The 22,627-nt window shown below is 39.1% G+C and overlaps 1 protein-coding gene across 3 annotated transcripts in view; it reads right to left on the reverse strand.

Annotated features, from left to right (window-relative positions):
* Positions 1 to 22,627, reverse strand: part of LOC148816092 (adenylate kinase isoenzyme 1) — a 54,498-nt gene that overhangs the window by 16,009 nt on the left and 15,862 nt on the right. Inside the window, exons 2-8 of one of the 3 annotated variants that reach the window (XM_088904649.1) lie at positions 15,755 to 15,938; positions 14,031 to 14,198; positions 12,133 to 12,305; positions 11,504 to 11,617; positions 9,367 to 9,558; positions 7,499 to 7,589; positions 4,956 to 5,020 (exon numbers count right to left, since the gene is read on the reverse strand). In XM_088904649.1, the coding sequence (XP_088760775.1) occupies positions 4,956 to 5,020; positions 7,499 to 7,589; positions 9,367 to 9,558; positions 11,504 to 11,617; positions 12,133 to 12,305; positions 14,031 to 14,198; positions 15,755 to 15,938 (987 nt within the window). Of the gene's footprint in view, positions 1 to 3,450; positions 3,575 to 4,955; positions 5,021 to 7,498; positions 7,590 to 9,366; positions 9,559 to 11,503; positions 11,618 to 12,132; positions 12,306 to 14,030; positions 14,199 to 15,754; positions 15,939 to 22,627 lie in introns of those variants that run through there. The other 2 variants (XM_088904648.1, XM_088904647.1) reach the window with 2 other exon arrangements.

Here is a 22,627-nt window from a genome sequence, read left to right on the forward strand (position 1 = left end):
ATGGGACTGGTTAATACTGGGATGGAAGCACTCCCAGGAAAACCATGTTGCTGGGAATGGTGTTAGTGGACTAGCAAGAAGCACTCTTTTCTCTGGAACAGAATTTCAAACCTAATGTCCTGTTTGCGACACTGTGCCCTGGGACAGTGCCATCCTTCGAACAAGACTTTAAACCAAGATCCTTGCTCTTTGGCCATTAAAGAATCCATGGCATGGTTTATAAGAGTAGGAGTCTTATCCCTGGTGACCTGGCTAATTTCCACTCTGACCTCTTCTCTTTCCCCCATAACCTTCTGTTCTTGTGCTTGTACAATCTAATTTCCTTAAAGTTCCCCTTGAATTTAACTGGAGAAGAAATTCAATTCCTCTCTTCGCCACCTGACTGCCGGGTGTTGCAGGTCGCCCAGGAAGGTGGCTGTGAATGATGTAGGCCTCCTCCTATTTCTAAAGAATGCACTTTAGTGTCCTTTGGAAAAGCACTATAACAATGTAAGGAATTATTTTTATTTCTAATTCAAGTTGGCATCCTTGACCACACTACAGGTTTTGATAAGATTTCTACAAATGCACATGAAGTCAACTAATAGTTTTATCCACGGAAAATAACTGATATGGTGTGAGTTTAACTACAGTATATACCATACCAAAAGCATTATAACAATGTAAGGAATTATTTTTAGTTCTAATTCAAGTTGGCACCCTTGACCACACTACAGGTTTTGATAAGAATTCTACAAATGCACATGAAGTCAACTAATAGTTTTATCCATGGAAAATAACTGATATGGTGTGAGTATAACTACAGTATATACCATACCTACAAATAAAGTATAACTTCCTTTCTACTTTAAAAGTGTCAGATTTGTATAAAAGACACTGCTGCTTTATCAAAGTAGTATTTGCTGTAACCTTAAAAAAAATCTATAAAGGATTACCATGATAACTAGCTAATGCTGTCCAAAGTTGGTGTTGTTGGCAGTTATCTAATAGTAAACAAGTCATTCTAGGCTCTCAAGCTGACTCATTGTGGTTAAAAAGTGCAGGAGTGTGGCAAACTTGCTCTGCATCACACTGTTAAGAAAGCACACACCATTTATTAACAATATTATTAAATAAAGCTCAAAAGAAATACCCGTACATTTTATGTTGAATGCAGTGGATCATTTCAGAAGAAAAGCATAAATATCTAAAGATACTATTATAATAATATCATATTTTAAAATAAAACAAATGAGAATAAAGCAATAAGTTTTATTAAAAGAGTTATTCATTATTTATAACTGCCAGGTTTAAGGGGCAGTTTTGCACAAATAAATCTAAGTCCCACATTTCACTTTGTGTCCCTTGCTCACAAGTGCTCTCTTTGTGCCTAGTGACCTTTGCCCTTTCCAAGTAAATGTCACCCAAAGCCCTGAGTCAGGATTGGGCTTCACTGTGGCTGAATGGCTTCTCCAATTAAGGCATCCTAACCAGAGACAGACAACCCATTGGCATTCTAAACATGTCACCCATATAAACTGACTCTGATAGTATGACCTAGTCCCTAGGGCTGGTATATGGAAAGGTTTGAGGTCTATTTTCAAACTTAATTGCAATATATGAACAATTAATCTCGCGTTTTTGTGAACTTTCCAATGTTAAAAGTTTTTTAACTGCCAAAAAGTACAATTTTTCTGTATGATGGATTAAAGCCAGGATGTCCCCTGCACTGGAAAGAGTATTCAATTACTGGACAAGTGAACCACATGTTACTACAATTTTAGATTTTGAGGTGGAAACCTTTTGGTATTTAGAATCATTTTGTATATATGCTGCATACTGTACATACTCTCACACTCTTGGGTGAAGAGACAGTTGCAGGCTTTGCTTCAGATGTGATACAGTGGATGTGTTTCTTTCACATGCACAGTATAACACTCACAAATTCTGCAAATGTGACCACTTACCCAGGGTGGAAGTGTAATACAAGATAAATCTCATCAAAACCTATCACACATATATGCACATTCCATGTCACTCAGTACACAAACATATTGGGAACTTTTAAAAGCTCATTTGCAGTTGTGCACACAGCACTCTAAGGAGAGATTAATTTACTTACTAACCCTTCCTTCTAGGGCTTCTACCAATAGAAGAAGTAATTCTTGTCATGTAACATTCTTATGCAATTATCTCTGAGTTTTGCAATGTGAAGTGTAGACAAGATTTGTAAGGTAGCAAAGTGGAGCAGTAGTTAGGGACCTGGAGCAGGGCATGTACTGTATAAAAATCTTAATGCCCTGCTACTGTACATAACTGGTTCTGCAGGCAATCATTGCAAATGAGAATTTGTTCTTAACTGGCTTACCTGATAAAATAAAAGAATAAAAAGCATTTTTCCATATGCAAATAGTAATTAATTCTAGTTCTAGTTTTGTGTATTTAGAAATCATACAGTTCAGTTTATTTGTCATATGCATAAGTGCAATTAAAAATACTTATCAAGATAGAGAGGCTATAAAAAATAAATAAACGAGATGCCTTGTAGACTTGAAACTGTGCATCCAGGTGTGTAAAAAGGTCTGCAAACAGGTTAATCTTCTCAATATTGTTCTCTTTCCTGTCAGAGGTGATGTTATGGACTTTTTGTGCCTGCTGGGGAAAGGCCACTGATCAAAACTTCCCATAATGAAAATATGCAGAAGAACTTCGTCAGTGTCTCAGTCCAGACCAGCAAAGAGTCCGTGTGTCACAGATTCTGCAATCTGTATTTCTGCAAAATGTCAAGTAGTTTTGCAACAGAGTACCTTCTGAAACTGCATATTCACCTTGATAGAATATGAAATAACTGTATAAAAAATACAATTACATTCAGAAGGTTATCCTAATGTTGACTACTATTTGGTTTTATCAACAGTTTTGGTCCCGGCTATTTGAAAGCAGTAGCCAGTGGCAGCTATTCCACTGCAAAGTACCTCTAGTTACCCCTTTAATATGTTTGTCAAGTGACTGTATACAAGGAATAACTCAGAGAACAGAGCCACAATTCAAAGTAAACTGGTGCTGATCTCTTTGTCTGCTGATACTCTTACTACTGTCAGGAACGGCGAACAAGGGAGAAATTTGAAAGGATTCAAATAGTTATCTTTGCCTCTCAGAGCTGAAGATAGTAGCTGACCACCTGTCTTGCTTATTCACTGCCATCTTTCCATCATGCACAAACAGTGAAAATGACCGCTGACAGGGACTTCATGGGAATGGAGGAGGTGGTGGGGGGGTATATTTTGCACCCCCTCCACACCACTGCAATAGCGAGGCTCAGGTCCCTCTAAGTTAGCCACAAGGCCCTCCTTGCTTCCTCCTAGTGCCCTGCAGTTCTCCACACACCCAGCTCAGTGCAGTCACAATACGCCAGCTACGACACAGAATTTCCTCCTTCACCGCTATCTGTTTATTCTCTGCTCAGTACTGACCTCTCTGCGAAGTGCCGGCTCCTGTCCAGCAAGCGAGGCTGTTCTTGTCTGTCTAAGCTGTCTCCCTGCTGCACGCACCCTCCCTCTTCTTTCTGCTGGCTTTATATAGAACTCCAGCACTCGGGCCCTGTTGCATTGTGGGAGGAGGGGGGAGGCTGTGCGAGTCTGTCCTTGTCTGGTGAATAGGCTGTTCCTGCATGCCTGCTTTGCATATCAACCAGCTTTTCCACTAAGTACCACTGAAGGAAGGCTAACTACCCTCAGCTCAGGCATAACAGTTACATTCACAGTGCAAGGAGGCAGTCAAAGATAGGAGACTCCTGCATAACGAGTGAGATAACTGAAGCAATAATTCTGAATTGAACTGGGACTTTTAAATGACTGTTTCCCTTCAGCGTTATGGGCACCCACTAGTCAATTAAATACAGCTTCCAACTGTGAGGTAAAAGCGATTGTCTTTTTTGTAAACCAGTTTTTTTTATTAGTTTGAATTTTCAGAAACAGAGAACGATATCAAAAAAATGTAACATTCCCTCCGAACATCGATCCGCACACTCAGAGGCTCCAAACTGGAATCAGTGAGCTTTGAGAGAAGCACTGCACAATACTGATTCTGACTGCAGCAGCTGCACTCCAGGAACCGTGAACCCGAGCAGTGCAGAGCTCCTCAGACACTACATCAAGATGAGACAAAATCTCATCAGGAGGGGGAATACGCAATTTGGCAATACAACACCAGTAACTTTTTAGTTTTGTGAAAAAAAAAAACCCAGCCAGATTGTGTGGTGTGTGACCAGGATTAGAATAATCTTTTAGAAAGAGCAGTAGGCGATATTTGGGAGTTACAGATATTTTCAAAAATGTTTTCATCCAGAGCAAAAGGTGCTTCAATTTCACTGAAAGCAACTGAACATCTGCACAACTCCTTTGTTGAAAATCACAGAGTGAAAAAATAACTGGATAACCTGAATGCAAATAAGCATGGAAAATATATGTTTCATAATAATGTTATGTTTCACTTAAAGATAAGACATAAAAGGAGTGTATTTTGTGGCTAGAAAAAATGGAGCATCTTGTACGTGGTAAGAGAAAGAAATTGGAAGTCATCATGAAAATGTGATCTTGTGTGTTTAAATTTGGCAAGGGGAAATTTGTCCTCTTCAGTTTTCAGTTACCTTTAAAAACAGCTTTCTACCCCTGTGTGAGCATCCATGTGAACTCCTTTGTGAAAATGCTTTGTTTACTGTATGCTCTCAATATACATGTCATGTAGCTATGCAAATAAATCATAGGAATGGTTTAATTGACGTTAAAGTTGGGAACTAGCAATACAAGCAACAATAATTAGATGAAATCAAAAGGTCAAATGATCCCTCCTGCAAGAGCTGATGTTTCCACCATATGAGTAAATGAAACTGTGCATATTGAATAATCTATCAATATTTTCCCCCAAATCTATTCAAGATATATGTTATTCCTCCTATTATAAGCAGCAATTCTTACCTCCACCCCAGCACTAGAGGGCTCTGCATCTTCGTTGTCTTCCAGAAGATCAGGGTCAGTGTATCCTGCACCAGGCACACAGAAAACAACACGACAGCACCTGAAAGGATGAAACCTCCATGTGCTAGCTGAGAAGTTATATTTGGCTATTGCACTAGAGTATGTAGGAAATAATGAAAAAAACACAGTCTAATGTGCGCTGCACTCATTCACGGGAGAGAATGACTACAAAGTAAACTATTATTTAGTACATGTAGCTGCCCAGAAACAGAGCAGACAATTCTGTAAACACTGAAAATTCAGAAATGTATTCTCCCTACCAGAACTGGACAGGCCTACACTACTTTTTTGATATGTGGTATTCTATAATCGAAAAAAGAACAAGGCAATTTTTTCACAAGTATTTTTTTAACTACAAGCCGGGCAGATGATATGAGTTTAAGAATTAGAAGGTGATTTGTCAAATCTTGAGTGTATCGTGTTTTCAGAATACTGACAAGAGAACAAAATAATTAATATTTTGTTTTTGTTTTTGAAGCTGCCATTTGTTTTATACATAACAGTTTCCCATATATTGACACACACACAAAAGTATATATACTGTATATCATCCAAATTGATAAATCTACAATTAGTCCTTGTATTTTTTCTGAATTGAACTATATTCTTATTATGGCTGATGACCAAATAAAAAACTCACATACCTCCAGAGGTATAAACCATTGAAGCTACATACTGTACAGTATGCCAATGCACAATAAAAATGCAACAGTCTAAAGTTTACTTCAGTAGTTCACTAGGCACAGACATAACGGTTTTGTAGTGTGATGTTATGGAAACTTCAAAAACACTGGTGCGTAGAAAATGAAATTTTAATGCCTTTAACGAATACAAGGAGGGCTAATCCCACAATGAACGGCCAAATTATGAGGAAACAAAATGCAGGACCAAGTGTTTCTCTTACAGTAAGTGTTGGGGAATATAGGCGAAAACACAGTACTTCTCACTGCTTTTGCCCATCCATATCCCCCGTTCCTAGATTAAAGTGCAGTTTCACCCCCAGTCACTCTGAACTCCCCTATGGAACTGACAGGCACTCCAGTCCCAGTGTGTCTCCTGTCAAGTACCCAGTGGGGAAACAGCAACTGCTACACTGCCCCCTCCTGCTTCCCAAGTCACTGAACACCTCTTCACGACCAGCCTGGCTTCGGACACCAGTATACCAGTCATGCAGTCTTCTTATGCAGTCTCCAATCTGCAGCTCCACTAGGGGGCATCTCCCCCAGGCAGTGCGCAGTCCAGCTCCTCTGAACACCCACACCTGATCTCCTGGTCTAAAGGGCTAACCCTGAGCCCTGAGGTCATAGTACCTCTTGTGTTGGGTTTTGGCTGTAGTCAAGTGCTTTCTTGTGAACTGATGGGCTGATTCTGATACAAGCTTTGTGGTACCAGCTCACCAGTGCCATTAACAGTAAATAGTTACAACTAGTCATCCTGGTTTACAACCCAGCTGTAGATGCACAGGGAGAATAGCAGAACTCCCCATAGCAACACAGCCAGAGGCTAATCAGGTCTATAGTCACAACACATTGCAAAGTTTTAATTTGAGCAGCATTTTGTCTGTAAATCTGTATTTTTATTTACATTTTTTGTATTTTCATATCTACAGTACATTTAACATATTTAAAGAATCGATGAAAGCTGAGTGTTGCTTTTGTGTGTCAGTATATTTAATGTTTTCTCTTTTGCAGCACGAGAGCACTTTATAACTTGCAAAACACATGGTAAGCATTCATAAGAACTATATGAGAGCAGCACAGATATTTATATTGGCCTGTCAGTTGCTTTAGCTACATAAAAACCTCTACAATTTACACATTAAAAATGTTTCAATATCTTTTTGTCATGATTTGACACCTACAGGCCCAGAAGCAAGAATAATAGCACATGTATTTTTCCCCCAGTGTTGACTTCTTCCAGTAATGATAACAGTAATCGGAGCAAGAAAGTATCAACAGGGCAGTGCCACTCTCTCTAGGTGAGGGCAATGTGATGCCACCACTAGAACTGTAGCTCCCTCTACTGTTCAATGACCTGCAAACATTTTTCTTTCCATTCTACTTGAACTCTTAATAGCTTAATTGAATTAATTATTGACCTAATTGGTCTTCAGCAGGATTGTGGTTCTCTAGGGCCTGGAGTAAATCCACATATCCATTTCTTCAGTTTCTTCTTAATCATTTGTATACCTCATGTACAGTAGCTCATATGTCTTTGCTTGCTTTCAGTTTCTTATCAGCTGTTGTTCCTTTGAGCTACTGAGTGGAGTGTTGAAAAAGTCACTGGATTGCTGGTTTTTGTCACTTATTACCATGCATAATGATGTAATTATTAATCAGGGAAAAATGCATGTGGTCTGAAGAGATGTTTTTTCAGCTTCATCACAGGCACAGAGGCTCAGCCCACAAGAAACCCCATTAGTGTGAGAAAATGGAGAAATGATGTCAACATCCTGCACATTGCATTACACCCCCCTCTCTGACCTTCAGTCTCCAGGCCCTTGGGAAACAGCCTCTCCTCCACTACTGCACTTATGTCAGCAAAAATATCATCCTCTTCCCGATCAGCATCAATCTGGAAGAGTGAAGCAGGTAAACAGTGAGACAAAAAACAGATGTACAGAGGGTCACAGAATTCCTTTAGCAGCCTAAAGCAGCATAACCAGGTACCATAGGGTAACATAGGTGATATTGCCCTGCCTTAAGTAGTCAATAGAAAAATAAGGGCAGAGATGTACATCCTGGCTTAAGTAAAAAGCACAGACTATAAAGGCAAAATATTGAAAACTGAGTTTACACCAAGTTAGAATTCTTCCGTATGATACAGTAATCCTGACACAATTAACAATAATTGTCTTTTGCAAAAATGTGAAGCTTCAGAACTTCTCTGTACAGTACCATGTTCTAAATTCAATTGTTTTAAGTTCTAAATCTACTCAAACCCCTTCACTCAGCAGAAAATGAAGAGTGAAAGAGCTCTTTCAGACGAAATGAGAGAAAATTGCCTGGAATTGACAAGACGGGTGATAAAGCTTTGAATTCAAAACATGAAGGTAAGTTGTTTGGGCACAATAAAATAAGGAACTTCAATTACTTTATTTTGAAGTGTAAAGTCTAATGTATTTAAGAATTTAACATTCTTATGGAATTAATACCAGATTTAAATGAAAGTATCCAATGCTTTTGAAGGACATGTCTGAACTATAAAAGACAAGATGTTTTCTGAGCTGTAGGGGTTTGAGAGACATTGATAAAAAGGCATGTCTGGTTAACCTTAATTAAGTTCTTTGTAAATCCTTAAGAGTTATTAACAGTTCAGAAACACAGTATAAAAGACAAGTAGGCAGAGGCAGAGAAACACTAGGAGTTAAGAAGGAGTAGGAAATAGAGAGAGGACAAGAAGTATGCCAGGTGAGAGGACATTTTCCAAATCAAACATGAAGACCTAATTCTAGTTAAGTATGAGAAGCTTGTTTGAGAGTTTGCCATCTGTTATTTTAAACTCAGATTTCCTTTCTAAGGAATTCCTAGGCTAAAGACATTCTCTTCAGGTTTGTGAAACATTTTTAGAAGGTAGAGATAGAGTCCTATTCAATTTGGAGTATCCAAAAAGACCAATTGAAGTGAAATGACAAATTTAATATGCTGCTTTGCAGAATACACAGTTTTGCAGAACCTTATTGCACATAATTATATTAAAGAATGTTTGTTTTTTTAAAATATACATAAGAAAGGTTACAAACCAGAGGGGGAAGCTCAGTCTGTCTAGCTTGTTTTGTTGCCAGGAGCTGAGTTGAGGATCTTATCTAGCTGATTCTTGAAAGAGGCCAAGTAATGGCTTCAACAACATGGTAAAGAACTACCTATTGTTTTCAGTTCTAAACGTACTGCTCTATATTATCTGTCACTTTCTATTAAAAATATTTTAGACTTTATTTTGTGAAATACAGAGATTTGTAACCACCTTCTCATATAGAAGTGGTAGGTAACAGACTGAAAAACAGTCTGGGTAACAGACAAAAAAATACAACAATAATAAATAATAAAAATATTACTTATATAGTGTGTCCTTTCAAAATAATTTGCTTTGAGTTTAGTTAAAAACAAGAAAGATTACACCTTCCAACAAGAATGAAACAAGATTATCGAGAAATTAAATATCAGAATTCTTGAATATCACAGTTATCTATAGTCGTTTGATGCTGCTGTAGCTAGAATCTGCAGAAAATAAAACAGAACCAAATTAGGTTTGTGTAAAGGTTAATGACAAGTGCATGTCAATACTGTTACAGGGGGTCATGAAATCAGAAAAATGTCACTAAGATTCACCCAGCCCAACACTGTTCTCCTACCCTCACAATGAGTGCTCTTTCTTGGTAGTATTTGGCAATGAGGTTGATGTTTTGTTTGAAAGTTTCCAGCCGTCTCTCAATGGCGTGGGCATTGTCATCAGGGCGTCCCTGCTGGGCAGCTCGTTTCTCCAGACGCTGGCGGAGTTGCTGATTGGAGCACGCAAGTAGGACCACCAAATCAGGTGATCCAATCTGGGAAGAGAAGAACCATGTCAGCAGACGTAATATACCCAGAATCAACATGGTCATATCCTCTGATTTAACACTGAAGTAAAGTATTATGGGATTTAAAGAGTTTTGACAATGACTTTGTCCCTGACTTACATAAAATGCAAAATGTTACTTGTCCCAATCTTTACCTTCTCATTTCAAAGAACTGCATTTTATAACCTGACATCCCTCTTGGACACATACATTTTTTTTTATTTCTCATATTGTTATTTCAATGTTTTCATCTGGCCTGACAGGGGCTCTTTATAGACAAAGAGAAAGATAGTGGTTGCCTATAGTATGTCACACTTACAGTAAAGAGTGGAATATCAAACCAACTAGTGAATTCTGTTCATGCTTCATCCTTTGAAAAAGTGGTCAAATGAGGTATTTGGATGCGTGTAAGCTTCAATGGACTGAAAGCATTTATTTTCTCTGTCCCTTAACTTATATTACATTCACAAAAATTACATGATATTAACATTGATAAATATAAAGTCTTTAACTGTATCCAAGACAAATTAGTAAGGTCATGAAAAAAAATCTGAATATGAAACCAGTCTGTACCTCAGCACTACTCGTACAGTAGTACAACTAATTAATGAAGGGACTTGGTTCTGAAGTAAACAACTACTCAGTTAAAAAATAATATTGAGAGGGTATTACTGTAATGGTTGATAACAGAAGATACACATTGACATGATCACAGCATATATTCTGTTTGACACTTAAAAGATAAAGATCCAGCCTCTAGTCCAAGTTATTTGACTACAGTATGTATGCATAACCATATGATTGCAATAAAACCTTAATAGTTTCCTGTAAAGCATTTTATAGGCCATTAGAACCTCAAGGTCTCCTGATGTACAATAGCCTGTAAGAGCACACCAGGTTCAGCTAAGATAGCTTCCCCAGAAACCATTGAGGACTGAGCTGCTGTTCTCAGTCACCTGACTAGTTGCTGGAAGACAGTTGGTCAGGTGACGCTTTAAAAAGCAGAAAGCCAAGGTTCTTGTTCAATCAACAACGGGAGAAATAAAAATAAAAAAGTGAAAAAAACAAAAACAAATAATAATCTTCCATTGATACCATAACAAAATTACCAAAGGGAGAAGGAGTGACCATCCAAAGAACTATGAAACTGTGACTTTTTGTGTATCCTTGGAAGTACAGAAAGTTGTCTCAGAGACCTCTGTGTTTGGAATCGTTTTTGTCAAGAGCCTCATGGAGGGACTGAATGTTTCTGAAGTCCGTAAAAAGCTTAGCTGCTCAATATTATAGTGAGGGACTTTTATGAAGTCAGTCAGGAGATCTAAAAGGATCTTTTACTAGTTTGTACCTTATAGTTTGTTCGTGTGTCTGTTGTTCTGGACCCACCAATTTTAATGATACCGTTAGAGAATGCCCATAGCACTGAGGTATCACAAAACTCTATAGCACATTTGGTTGCATATGATAGAAATACCAGCTTAAAAACTACACAACACCCTTGCTGCAGAATACTCTATTCTCTGAAAGATAATAAGATAACTAATCAAGAAGGCTCAGAGGTGAGAGTCACAGAGAAAATGAATTTATGCTTTACTAGGAAAACACCACTGAGATTTGTATGTATTTTACTGAGACTGTATTTATTAACAGAATCTTTTGAAAAGAAAATCAATGCTGAGTTGTCCAGTTTTCCGGAAGCACTTCAAAAACTGCGACATAAATATCAGCCTTCTGCATAAGTATTCAGACCAGAGCCTTCAAGGCCAAGCTAAAAACATATTAGAGAATGTATGTGCATTTTGTTCTTTGCCTTGTGTTATTGAAGTATTATTGAAACAGAGGATGCTCTCTCTGTTTCAATAATACTTCAGTGCAGCAGGAATAGGGTGAATTTCCTGTTTTAGCATTACAGGGGAGGGGAGCGTATTGACTTCACCTGCTCTTCAAAGGTGAAAGCTTGGGCAATCTCTCGGGGGAAGCCATCAACAATAAAGCCCTTGGCGTCCTGTTGCTTGATGAACTGGTGTTTCAGCTCCTCAATGGTGGTCTCCTGGAGTAGAAGAAACGCCAGTGCTTCTAAACAAGAAGACACTCGGAAGGACACCTTCAGCCAGCAATATTCATCTACATTCATTTAAGCTCCCATCTCAGCCAAAGCAAGAACTTGATTTTAGGTTTTCAATGAGCGCTTTTCAATGGGACTGAGATTATACCACCAAATCAAAAGAATCAAAAGAAGTAAATCAAAAGAAGTAAATAACAGTAAATAACAATAAAATGCTTTGCTCAGTGAAATTCGGGTACTCAGTGGCTAAGAGGGGAAAAGTAGTCAAAATGTGTTAAATCCAGGCCTGAAACAAAGAATTAAACATTCCTGGGCTCAGACCAGATGTAATTTGTGCGTACGATCACTACAGCTTCTACTTTACTATTTAAAAAAATTCTGAATCAACAGGTTAGTTTCCAGTTTTGTACTGTCCTTGTTTCAAACCGCTCACTGTTAATGTACAACACTACCCACCCAATTCTCTCTTGTCTTCCTTGTGTGCATGTGGTTGGTGGTACCTGAGGTGCCAGCTCTCCATTGGCGATGATCTGTGCAATGAGTTCCCACTTCCGGTCACTAGGTGCGTGATGAAGCAGCTGGTTGCGCAGGATCTCCCCTACCGAGATGCAGACATACCCATAGCGACATGCCATTTTCGTGGACTGTGTGCCTTTCCCACTGCCTGGTCCTCCTGGGCCAAAGAGAAAGGGGAAGTGTCCTATGACAGGTGCTCTCACATTCCAATCTGAATAATCAACAACATTTAAGAGTCATTGGAACTAGCCGAGAGGTTTTTTTTGTTATTAATTGATTGCTTAGGAATATCTGCATAGCTCTGGTGAGCTCCTGAACTCTTTGGTGAATTATTGTCCCTTTCCTTATTGCTAGAATACAACAACTGGGTCTTTTTCATGCAGTTTCATAATCTCAAGGACAGTGTAAATTTTATATTATTTAACTATAAGGAAAATATAAGTGTCATACGTATAGCAGGGCTCAATGCACTGAGCCAGTTACAGAAGTGACGTGACCCTCTGAGACAGAAGAGCAACTCTGTTATGGAAGAGGACCCTTTGATTGGTGTAGAGGAGTTATCCTCTGTCTAGAGAGACTGGGATCGAACCCCAGCAGGGGCAGGGAGAGCAGCACACACCACTCTGGTGCTGTGACTCCGATTTCTCAGGCTGATGTCTGTCAGTCTCTGAGGCTGCTGTGGAGCAGAGTATGAGGAATTTAGAAGGGGGGAATTTAACTGGGCTCGTGCAGAGCTACACTCGTCACACATGGAAGAAATCGATGGGACATGTTGGATTAGCTGTGAAAATAACTTTGGAAAAAGGCCAGTAAATGATAGGAGCAGTGCAGACCCTGGTTCAGAATATGTCTTTTAAGTTGGTTACACCCAGGTTCTCACTTGCTGAACATTACAAGACATCATTTAAAACTAAATGTCCTGATCAGCTGCAGTAAAGAGTGAAGCTGTTTTCCCACAGATGCCAGATCTTCTACACTGGGTTTGCCATGTTTTTAGTCTTATTCCTGGCATTTGTGACTGTGTGTTTTCAGATAGAATGCAGTTATCACCAGTGGGGAAGTACCATATCACTGTCCTACCACTGAGACAGTATAGCACAGCTGTCAGTGTGGACCTGCTACAGTACGTGACCCTCAGACCACCCGTCTGTCATCTTTAGGTGCTGTTTCTGGGTTGCTGCTCTCTCAGCACACTGGATTCCATCTGGGATGACATTCGCCTGGAGGCTTTCTGTCTCCCTCTGCCAGGTGTGCGGTGTCCCTCTCTTTGACAGCCTCCCTGTTGACAACATCTGTTCTGCAGCAAATGGGGTCTCAAAGAGATTCTACATTCTTAATGATATGGACGTAATCGTGGTGTCGTCTGCCACAATGTTCTTAATTGACCTGACCCCTCATCTGCTGCCTACTCCACTCCTCCTGTCTAGGACAGCCTGAATACCTCCCCTCCCCACTGGTGATGACAGCACCACTCATGAAAGGGAATGTGGGGTTGTTGTGATACTGGTTCTCTGGAAGGGAATATTGGGTTGTTGTGATGCTGGTTCTCTGAAAGGGAATGTAACCATCACCCTTCCATGTTGCAGCCCTCAGTCTCAAAGGGTTTAGCAGAAGCATGATGATGAGGGCGGGCGGGACAGGATACTGATGTGGGCCTAGCCCACTGTCTACATTCCTTTTTCACTACAACAAGGTTTCACATGCCAAAACCAAATTAATAGTTAGAATATTTTCTGTGATAACTACTTGGTTATTCATAGTGGATCCCCTTTTGGCATCAAAAGGAGACTGGGAAGTTATTTTGTTTACTAATTTGTTTAAAAAGGGTCAGCAGTAGTTCTCCATATTTTTTTCACGGCTTCCCGATATTCTGACGTCATACCAATGACAAAGATGATATGCGGCCGGGATTTGGAAGGATCAAAGACATCATACTCCTGGATTAATCCAGACGATTCAGTCATGTCGGAGTCGCTCTCGATGGAAAACTGGGCCTGGATGGGAGGAAGGCGGTCATACCGTCGATAAGGGCCTGGGCCTGGCCCAGGATCTGTGAGAAAAACAGAAGAGCTCAGTACAAAAGTGGGTTTGCTTCTTGTGGGTTCTAAATTACAAGGCGATATTGATGAGTCACAGTTCTCAGTTAACATTTTTTCCCTGTAATGTAACATAGTTTCACAATAAATGTTTAGCATGTGCTTGTTCTGTGCCCCCAGCAATGGAGTCAATCTTCGATATTGGTTGACTGATAATATTGAATAACATTTGATGGACCTACACAACTTTAATGGGATGGAATTCACAGGCAATGCCAGACAAAATACAGCAATCTTCTCCCTGCTCCGATTTATTTAATTTCAGTCCAATTTTCAATGTAAACACAATATCACATATTCTGTGTAGGAACAAGTAAAGGTTCATTCCATGCTGAAAAGAAAAGAGACACAATGTTACAGCTGTGGAGCCTTTTTGGAAGGTTGAAAGAAAAGGAAGAAAGGCTTGACATTAAGAAGGCTTCACACCAGAAACGTTGTGTCTCTTTTCCTCTCCCTAAAGTCTGGAATAAACCTTTACTCGTTCCTTTGCAGCCTATGCATGCTGACGCAACTCTCTACTTGAATTTTATATTCAGTGTATTTACCTACTGTACCTCAGGATGGGCATCTAGAAACATAATAATAACAAAAAACTTAATATGTTTTTGCTTTATAATAAAAATTCTACTGACATGCAGCTGTAGACTTTTAAATGCAATTTCAGCTGACATACGTAACAAAGATTTGGAATGATACCAACTTTCCTAGTGGTAAAACAAGCATTATTGCTTGTTCTCTTATAAAAATGATATTGACTCATTAGAACACATGACTTACAAATGGCATAATTATATAATCGGGTAATCATATCAAGGAACCATACAGTGCCTTGCAAAATTATCCATTCCCTTCTGTGACAAGACTTGCAAATTGCTGTCCATCAGTGATTACCAGCCAACTTGACAGCTTAGGCAAGTTTGAAAGGAAGAATAGGCAAAGATTTACCATGATGGTCTGCAAAGACTTGAAACTGAAACGGGTAATTAAGTAATGACTCAGTGAAGTGTCATCAATACTTAAGCAATCAATGTATTTTTAGTTTTTCGTTTTGCATTGGAGTTTCTGATGACCTCTTTCATTCAAGTGCTCAGTTTGAACATTCAAGGCCTCATTACAATATTCTGTTTAAAAAAAAAAACATGTTTAGCAATTCAACCAAATGGAACATCATGGAAGTGGGTGATACCGCTCTTTTCTGAGTCATTTCAAAGCTACAGACCTGCCCACGAGCCACACACTGCAGTGGCTGATCATTCTCTGCAGTACTTGTGCTAAAAAGCTGTATCTGCTGGATTTGGGATTTAAGACTGGCGGGTGTTTGACGTTTTGAGTGGATTGACTTAATCTTGGCCCCTGGCAGTAAGCAGTCGTGAGGGGGTGGGCTATAAAAGTGCCCTGTTTAGAAAAACAATACAAGCCAGATTCAACCACACGCTGTTTAATAATAACACCACCAGCTGGCAGGATCTGTAGACTGTATGAAGACTGCTCATGAAGAGCCCTGTCTTACCAGCTCTGGAGGTTTTCTTGCCTTGTCCTCCATTGATGGGGGGCAGTGGCCGGCGGTCTGGGCTGATGAATGTGTCCCAGCGGACGCGCTCAGGGCCACCCAATTCCCGGGCTTTCTGCAGGCAGTTTTCTAGATACATTAAGGGGTCCTCGGGCCGGTGGTACATCAGTCCAGTCAGCATGCTCTAAAGTGCAAACGCACTGCGGTCAAGCCACTGGCATTTCAATGAGGGAAAACAGAGAAAAAAAAATTGGGGAAAACTAAAAGTAGAGCACAGCATGGAATGGGAATCAAGAAATTGTGGTTCAAATGAAGGAAGCTTTGCAAAGACGAACACGGAGACACAGCTCATTTGAAACAGAAGTCATGAAAGCTAGAGTTTAAGGGCAGGAACATCTGATCACTACACACAGACTACACACAAATCTGTGGATGAAGGTGAGACTCTGTAACTCATTTTGACACTTTGTCACCTGCACTCCTGTTCTGAAATTTGCAGCACACTAGGCTGAAGAGAGACCTACCCATTAGGCAGGGTAATGTTTCAAACGGTTAGAAAAAACTACATTTTCTCCTCATTCTCCTAAAGACCACCTTTTCCCCATTGTTTATTTTGATAATGCCTCTTAGACCCCTGAGCTATATTAAGTATGAAGAGAAATATGATTGTATCTTGCAGTTTTCTTTCAAAGCTCTATGGATTTTCTGTCTGTGTCAGTAACAACTATACAGCACATCAACTCTGAAGGGCACAACAGAATTGCAGGACTGAGGGGAGTAACCGTTAGTGTTTGTGGAGGCTTCCAGTACAGCAAGTGTCGGACAGTTTTCCACCTCCATTACGGCTACATCAGCAGAATACCTGCTAAATCATGAAACAATTAGCTTTGGCAACTTTATTAAACCAAGTCGCAGTGTCTGCCTTTCAGGTTCAAGTTTATTGTCAGGTGTACAATGAAATGCTTACTTGCGTGTTTTCCTCACATGACAAATGACATACCGTAAAGGAAGACATAAACGATGACACACCGCAACACTGACATAGAAAATGGTGTAACAGGTGACATCACAATTCTTGGAGCTGTGTGAAACATTCAGCAGTAGCAGTATTTTGAGTTCCGTGCAAAAACAGGGGGGAGGATTTAAGAGGATGTTCCATTTTCATATGAGTTTGAGACGATTTTTCAAAGAAAAGAAACATGTATTTTGAATTTGACAAAGCCCTGTTTGGCTCTCAATTTTACTGCTTATTCCAAAGCCTTCGGAAACAGGAGGGATCTTAGGTACAGTATAATACTTTCTGGATACCATATGACCAACAATCTGGCAATCGGGTAACAGTCCAGAATCATATACTGCCCAACATTTGCAACACTCCTTATATTTGTGTATATACTGTAAAGGCCAAAACCTTTCCTGTCAAATAGGCTGAAAAAGGGGAATACAGAACAGTTAAATATATTCATTTATATTCATATTCAGACTTAGATTTTCCTTAGTCGTTGCATGCTGCTATTAATATAAACCATGGCACAGAATGATCTGGTTCTCCCACAAAAAACAACAGATATTGAATGTGGTGAAACAAAATTTTTGTGGGAAACGTATTGCGACAGGCATAAAATGATTCTAAATGGTTTGGAAAGACGTTTTCTAGAGAAATCAGAGATGTTTGCAAACCGTAAAGGCACTGGCAGCCTGACATATTCTTACATATGCCATCAGTGAAAATCACACTGCTCTCTCACTCAACACCAATTCTCCTTTAAGGCAGCAAGTAACGTAAATGACTCTAATAAGTACGGAATTTTGAGGAAAGAACTGTCCTTATTCCAACTGTGCTTTCACAAAAGGTTTTGCAATTTTGGCTAACAATTCCAAGTATGAAACTTGAAATTGATAAGACTAAAACTAATTTATTTGAAATTTTAATTAATTAAAAAAAACAGTTATTGGTGTATTCAAACAAAGCAATTCAGATCTGACATATATGCTATGTGTGCAAGGAGGGGGTTCAATTGGTAATGTTAGCAAATCATTATTTAATCAATAACATTTATACATGTTTATAAACTTAATTATTTTAATTAATTCTGGCACTGGGCATATTATTGTGATGTTGCTATCAATATTTATGTTAATTAATGAATGTACTAATGGTATTCAAACTATCTTGGCTACTGTCATGATTTTAATACTTTCAATTCATTGGTCAGTCACTTTCAAGGAGCAAATACTTCAAATAGCATAAAAACAGTTAAGCATGGGAATAATATCTAGATATTTCAATATGTGGAGCTGAAAATGGTAAAGATATCTCACTGAACCCAGCTGTTGTTATGGATGAAATGTATTTCCTGGTATTATTTGCCAAACTGGAACAAAACATCATTTGTGTCTCTAATTTTACTATACTAATAATCACTGTAAATACAGTATTCCTTTATTACATGAACTGCATATGTATTGTACACAGTACATGGTGACCTCTCCTATAGGTTGCCTTGTCTACATATACAAATGAGAATACAAATAAATCTTCTAATTGAAAAGGGCATTGTTGTTAAATTATTAAATTCTGATAGCCCATCTTACGTATGAGATAACTTTACAATGCAGATACAGCAGAATCAATCCCTGTGCTTTCAATGCCTCTACTGTATATGACACTTGCAAAATATTGAAAGTCAATCTGAAGAAAGCTCAATAAATTAATAACAATAATGAAATGTGTACTTACAAGTGATAACAGATTTGACATTTTTTGCAAACCTATTTGTCAGTACATTCATTTCCTCAACTCCAAACTGAATAAATATCCCAGATTAATATAATATGTAGTCAGTAACCACTTCTAATAATATTGAATTGTTCTGTCATGGCTGTCCAGCTACAGTATGTGCTGAGTGAGAGAAAAACCCTTCACTATGATCACATTTCTGTTATACATTCATTCAGTCATTCATAAATGTCATAATGCAGGACCTGTGAAAATCAAGCTTTGATTTCAATAAAATGTATTCCGTAAAAACCCAAAGGACTTTATTTCGCAGCATTATTGAATTTGTCTGAAAATACAGTAAGTGCTAAAGCAGCCATTGCTATATAACGTCTTCTACATTAGCAAAAATTTATGAAAGTGCACCAGGAATTGGATGTCTAACACTCCCCCCCATCAGATGTCTAAAAGCAGAATTAATTACTCAATTTTTTAAGACTTTGTAGGTAGAAATACTATACATGCTGTACATAATCTGATTGTCACTTTTTTGTTTTACCACAGCAAATGAAACACAGTTAAGTCAAAGCAAGCAGCTAACAGGGAATTACTGCAAGATACATTGTAAGCTGCAAATATCAACAGATAATGAAGGAGTTAAAAAGCTTATGACAGGAAAAGAACAGCTTTAAGTTAACAGCCACACAACCTTCTCTCACTGCAGTCCCCAGAAAATTACATGATATCAAACATGGCATGTTGTTGACCCAAAACACAGAAGAAAATTTCTTTTTCATTGTATTTGTATTGTGCTGCTTTATGTAAATAGAAAGGAGACATTAGACATTATAACGGTTGACCAGGCGACCACAATAGTGTCTTCTCTTGGTCTCCTAGTGACTCAGTACCTTTTGCTAGCTGCAAAAAAAATGTTGAAGTCTACTGAATATTCATAAAGACGAAGTTGTTATGGTTTCCTCTGGAGCTGACCGAGATTCTTAATTAAAACATTCAGGAAGTCTGTTAATTTTGCACTGGGTTTTCTCTCTCTGCATAATATTGCTAATTGATTCTTTTGCAGACTCCATTTACAGCTTTGTGCCTACACTGCTCTCCTCCACATCATAAAAGGACTTTCAATTGCATTTGCCACACTATGATTGGTACAAAACGCTTATTGTGTTTTCAGATCTTCTTTTCAAATTATGCTTTTATTAATACTCTATTTACCCAGTAAGGCAGAGTTACCATGTAGACAGAGTACAGAACTTCATAAAAACAGCACTGCGATATAAAAACAGGACAAATACGTCTCAACTTCAGAAACAGAGGAAAAAATGACAAAAAAAGTTCAAATTATTTGAGGTTTTCCTAGTTGGGGTGGGAGTGTATGAAGTGGTTGTTTCATGCTATTACTTTTATCATTTATATGGTTCTTCTAAAATAAATGCAATGAATTTGTGTGAAAGTCAATTTATTTTACTGTTGCAAATATTGTGGGACAACTGTATTGGTACAGATGGGGGGGTTACAAAAATGGTGAATTACAGGAACGGACTGAATGGTTCAGTCAATAAGTAAAATAATTATTCAGAACCCCCAACTTGTAAGTTGTTTTGCCAGAATACACCCAAGTCTCTATAATTAGAGGCATGTGAATTCTTTGTTCTCTGGCACAGCTTTGGTGAAAAGAATTTTGTTAAACGTGGTTAAAAAAATATTTATTATAATGAGAAGTCACAAGCTACACTGCACACAACAAAACAAACAACACACAAGTTATTCTGTGTACAGTATTTACAAACAAGGAGTTTCAGAGGCCTAACATTCTAATCACCCAGAAAACCCCCCAGACTCCTACTAAGAATGAGGCATTAATGCCTTAATGCCTACAGAGGCCAGATAAGAGATAAGCTGCCTTCTAAATAAAGGCTATTTGCAAAACTAAAAATGCTTAAAAGCATAAGAAATGCGAAAAATAAAAATAATAATAAAATAATAAAAATAAAATCTAGACTCAAAATATAAAGAAAAACAGATCATTCTGCTTTAAAAATAACAATATACTAAAATTCATTGTAAAATCCATTCATCCACCCATTTTCTAACCACTTTAACCAATACAGGATTGCGGGCGAGCCAGAGACTATCCTGGCAAACAACAGACACAAGGCAGGACCAATGTTCCCTTTAATTTTTAATGGCCTTTTTAATTTTGTGTGCAAAAATGTCAAGTTTTTTCCAGTGACAAAAACTTGTGCTCACTAAATTGAGTGTATGTAAAATTGTAAACCTGAATTATTTTTTGTTAATACAGTCATTCTCATAGAAGCATAGAGATCCAAAAGACCGGGACAGCGATTCAACGAGCCCAGTCATAGAGACTGAGTGTCGAGCGAGCATGAGCAGTGAGGTACAAGACTACGAGAGCATAGATATCGATTTTCAATTGACGACCATGTCTGTTTCATTATTATCATTTTGGGGGGGGGGGGGGGATTTATTTTTTTGTGCGCAGTTCAATTTCCTGTGTGCGCTGATTTCATAACCTGTGTGCACGCACATGTGCACAGTTTAGAGGGAACATTGGGCAGGACATAACCTGGACAGAACGCCAGTTCATTACAGGGCACACACTTGAATAAGAGCCAGTAGTCCTAGAAGCCAATTAACCTACCAATAAGATTTTGGACTGTAGGGATAAACCCCGACACCTGGCGAAAAGCCTTATGAACACAGGGATCCATAATGCTGGACAAACTTAAATATTGTACTGTACAAACTTCGCAAGACGCACAAAGTCAAAAGAAATGGTAGAATCAGAAGTGAAAACACAAGAGAACAAATATACAGTAAATCACAATTATATCAATAACTTTTACAAACTACATAAATTACTGAAGTAACTTTACAACTCAGTGGCCTGTGTAGCATTACAAGCCCAGTCACATCCGTTCCTCTGTGCTATCATGATCTTCTGTAAATATTCAGCTGAAAACCAGGAACATCTCCAGCCCCTGAATTTCTCTTTACCACGCAGGCAGTGGTAGTGAAGTTAACCACAATATTACAGCAATCGCACAACACTGCATCTTCAGAGAATAATGACATTCTCCGAGTCCCCTCATATAGGGGTTCTTGCGGTGCTTGTTAACAACAGATGGTGTAATCCTGGACATATTCATGTTAAGGAGCGCTTCTGTAGCCTGGACATTGAATTGACTGCAACCAGACTGCATCTATATCATCTGCCGTGGGAGTTTACATGCGCCATCTTTGTTACTGTTTACATTCTGCCTACGGCAAATGCAGAGGCAGCGTGTGACGTCATACACACAGTCACAGCCAGGCTACAAACGCAACACCCTAGCACTTTCATGGCTATTTCAGGGGACTTTAGTCACTTTTCTCTTTCCACCACTCTGCCTACTTTCCACCAGTTTATTAAGTGCCCAACCAGAGAACATAAAGCACTGGACTTACTATATGCTGATGTTAAGGACACTTATAGCTCCACTGCCCTTCCCCCCTTGGCAGATCAGATCACAACTTTGTCCTGCTTACACCACTATACGAGTCTATAGTGCAACGCCAACCTGTGACCATGAGGACTGTGAGGAGATGGTCTCAGGAGGCTATGGAGGATCTATGTGGCGCTATATAGAGATCTATAGGGTTGTGCGGTGGCTCTGTGGCTAAGGATCTGTGCCTGTGGCTGGAAGGTTGCCGGTTCATATCCCGCGGCCGGCAGAGGAATCCTACTCCGTTGGGCTCCTGAGCAAGGCCCTTAACCCCAACTGCTCCAGGAGTGCTATATAAATGACTGACCCTGCGCTCTGACCCCAAGCTTCTCTCCCTGTCTGTGTGTCTCATGGAGAGCAAGTTGGGGTACCCGAAAAGACAAACTTTTTATACACTATATATCATATCTCTGGAAGTTACCGACTGGGATGTGCTATGTGAGGCGCATGGTGACGACATTGACAGCATGGTGGACTGTGTTACCGATTACATCCACTTCTGTGTGGATAACACCATTCCCACCACAGAAGTACGCTGCTTTCCCAATAACAAACCCTGGATCACCAGCAACCTCAAGGCCCTTCTGAATGACAAGAAGAAAGCCTTTAGGAGGGAGGACAGGGAGGAGGTTA

Source organism: Atractosteus spatula, chromosome 23, assembly GCF_055471065.1.
Source record: "Atractosteus spatula isolate fAtrSpa1 chromosome 23, fAtrSpa1.hap1, whole genome shotgun sequence".
Lineage (NCBI taxonomy): Eukaryota > Metazoa > Chordata > Actinopteri > Semionotiformes > Lepisosteidae > Atractosteus > Atractosteus spatula.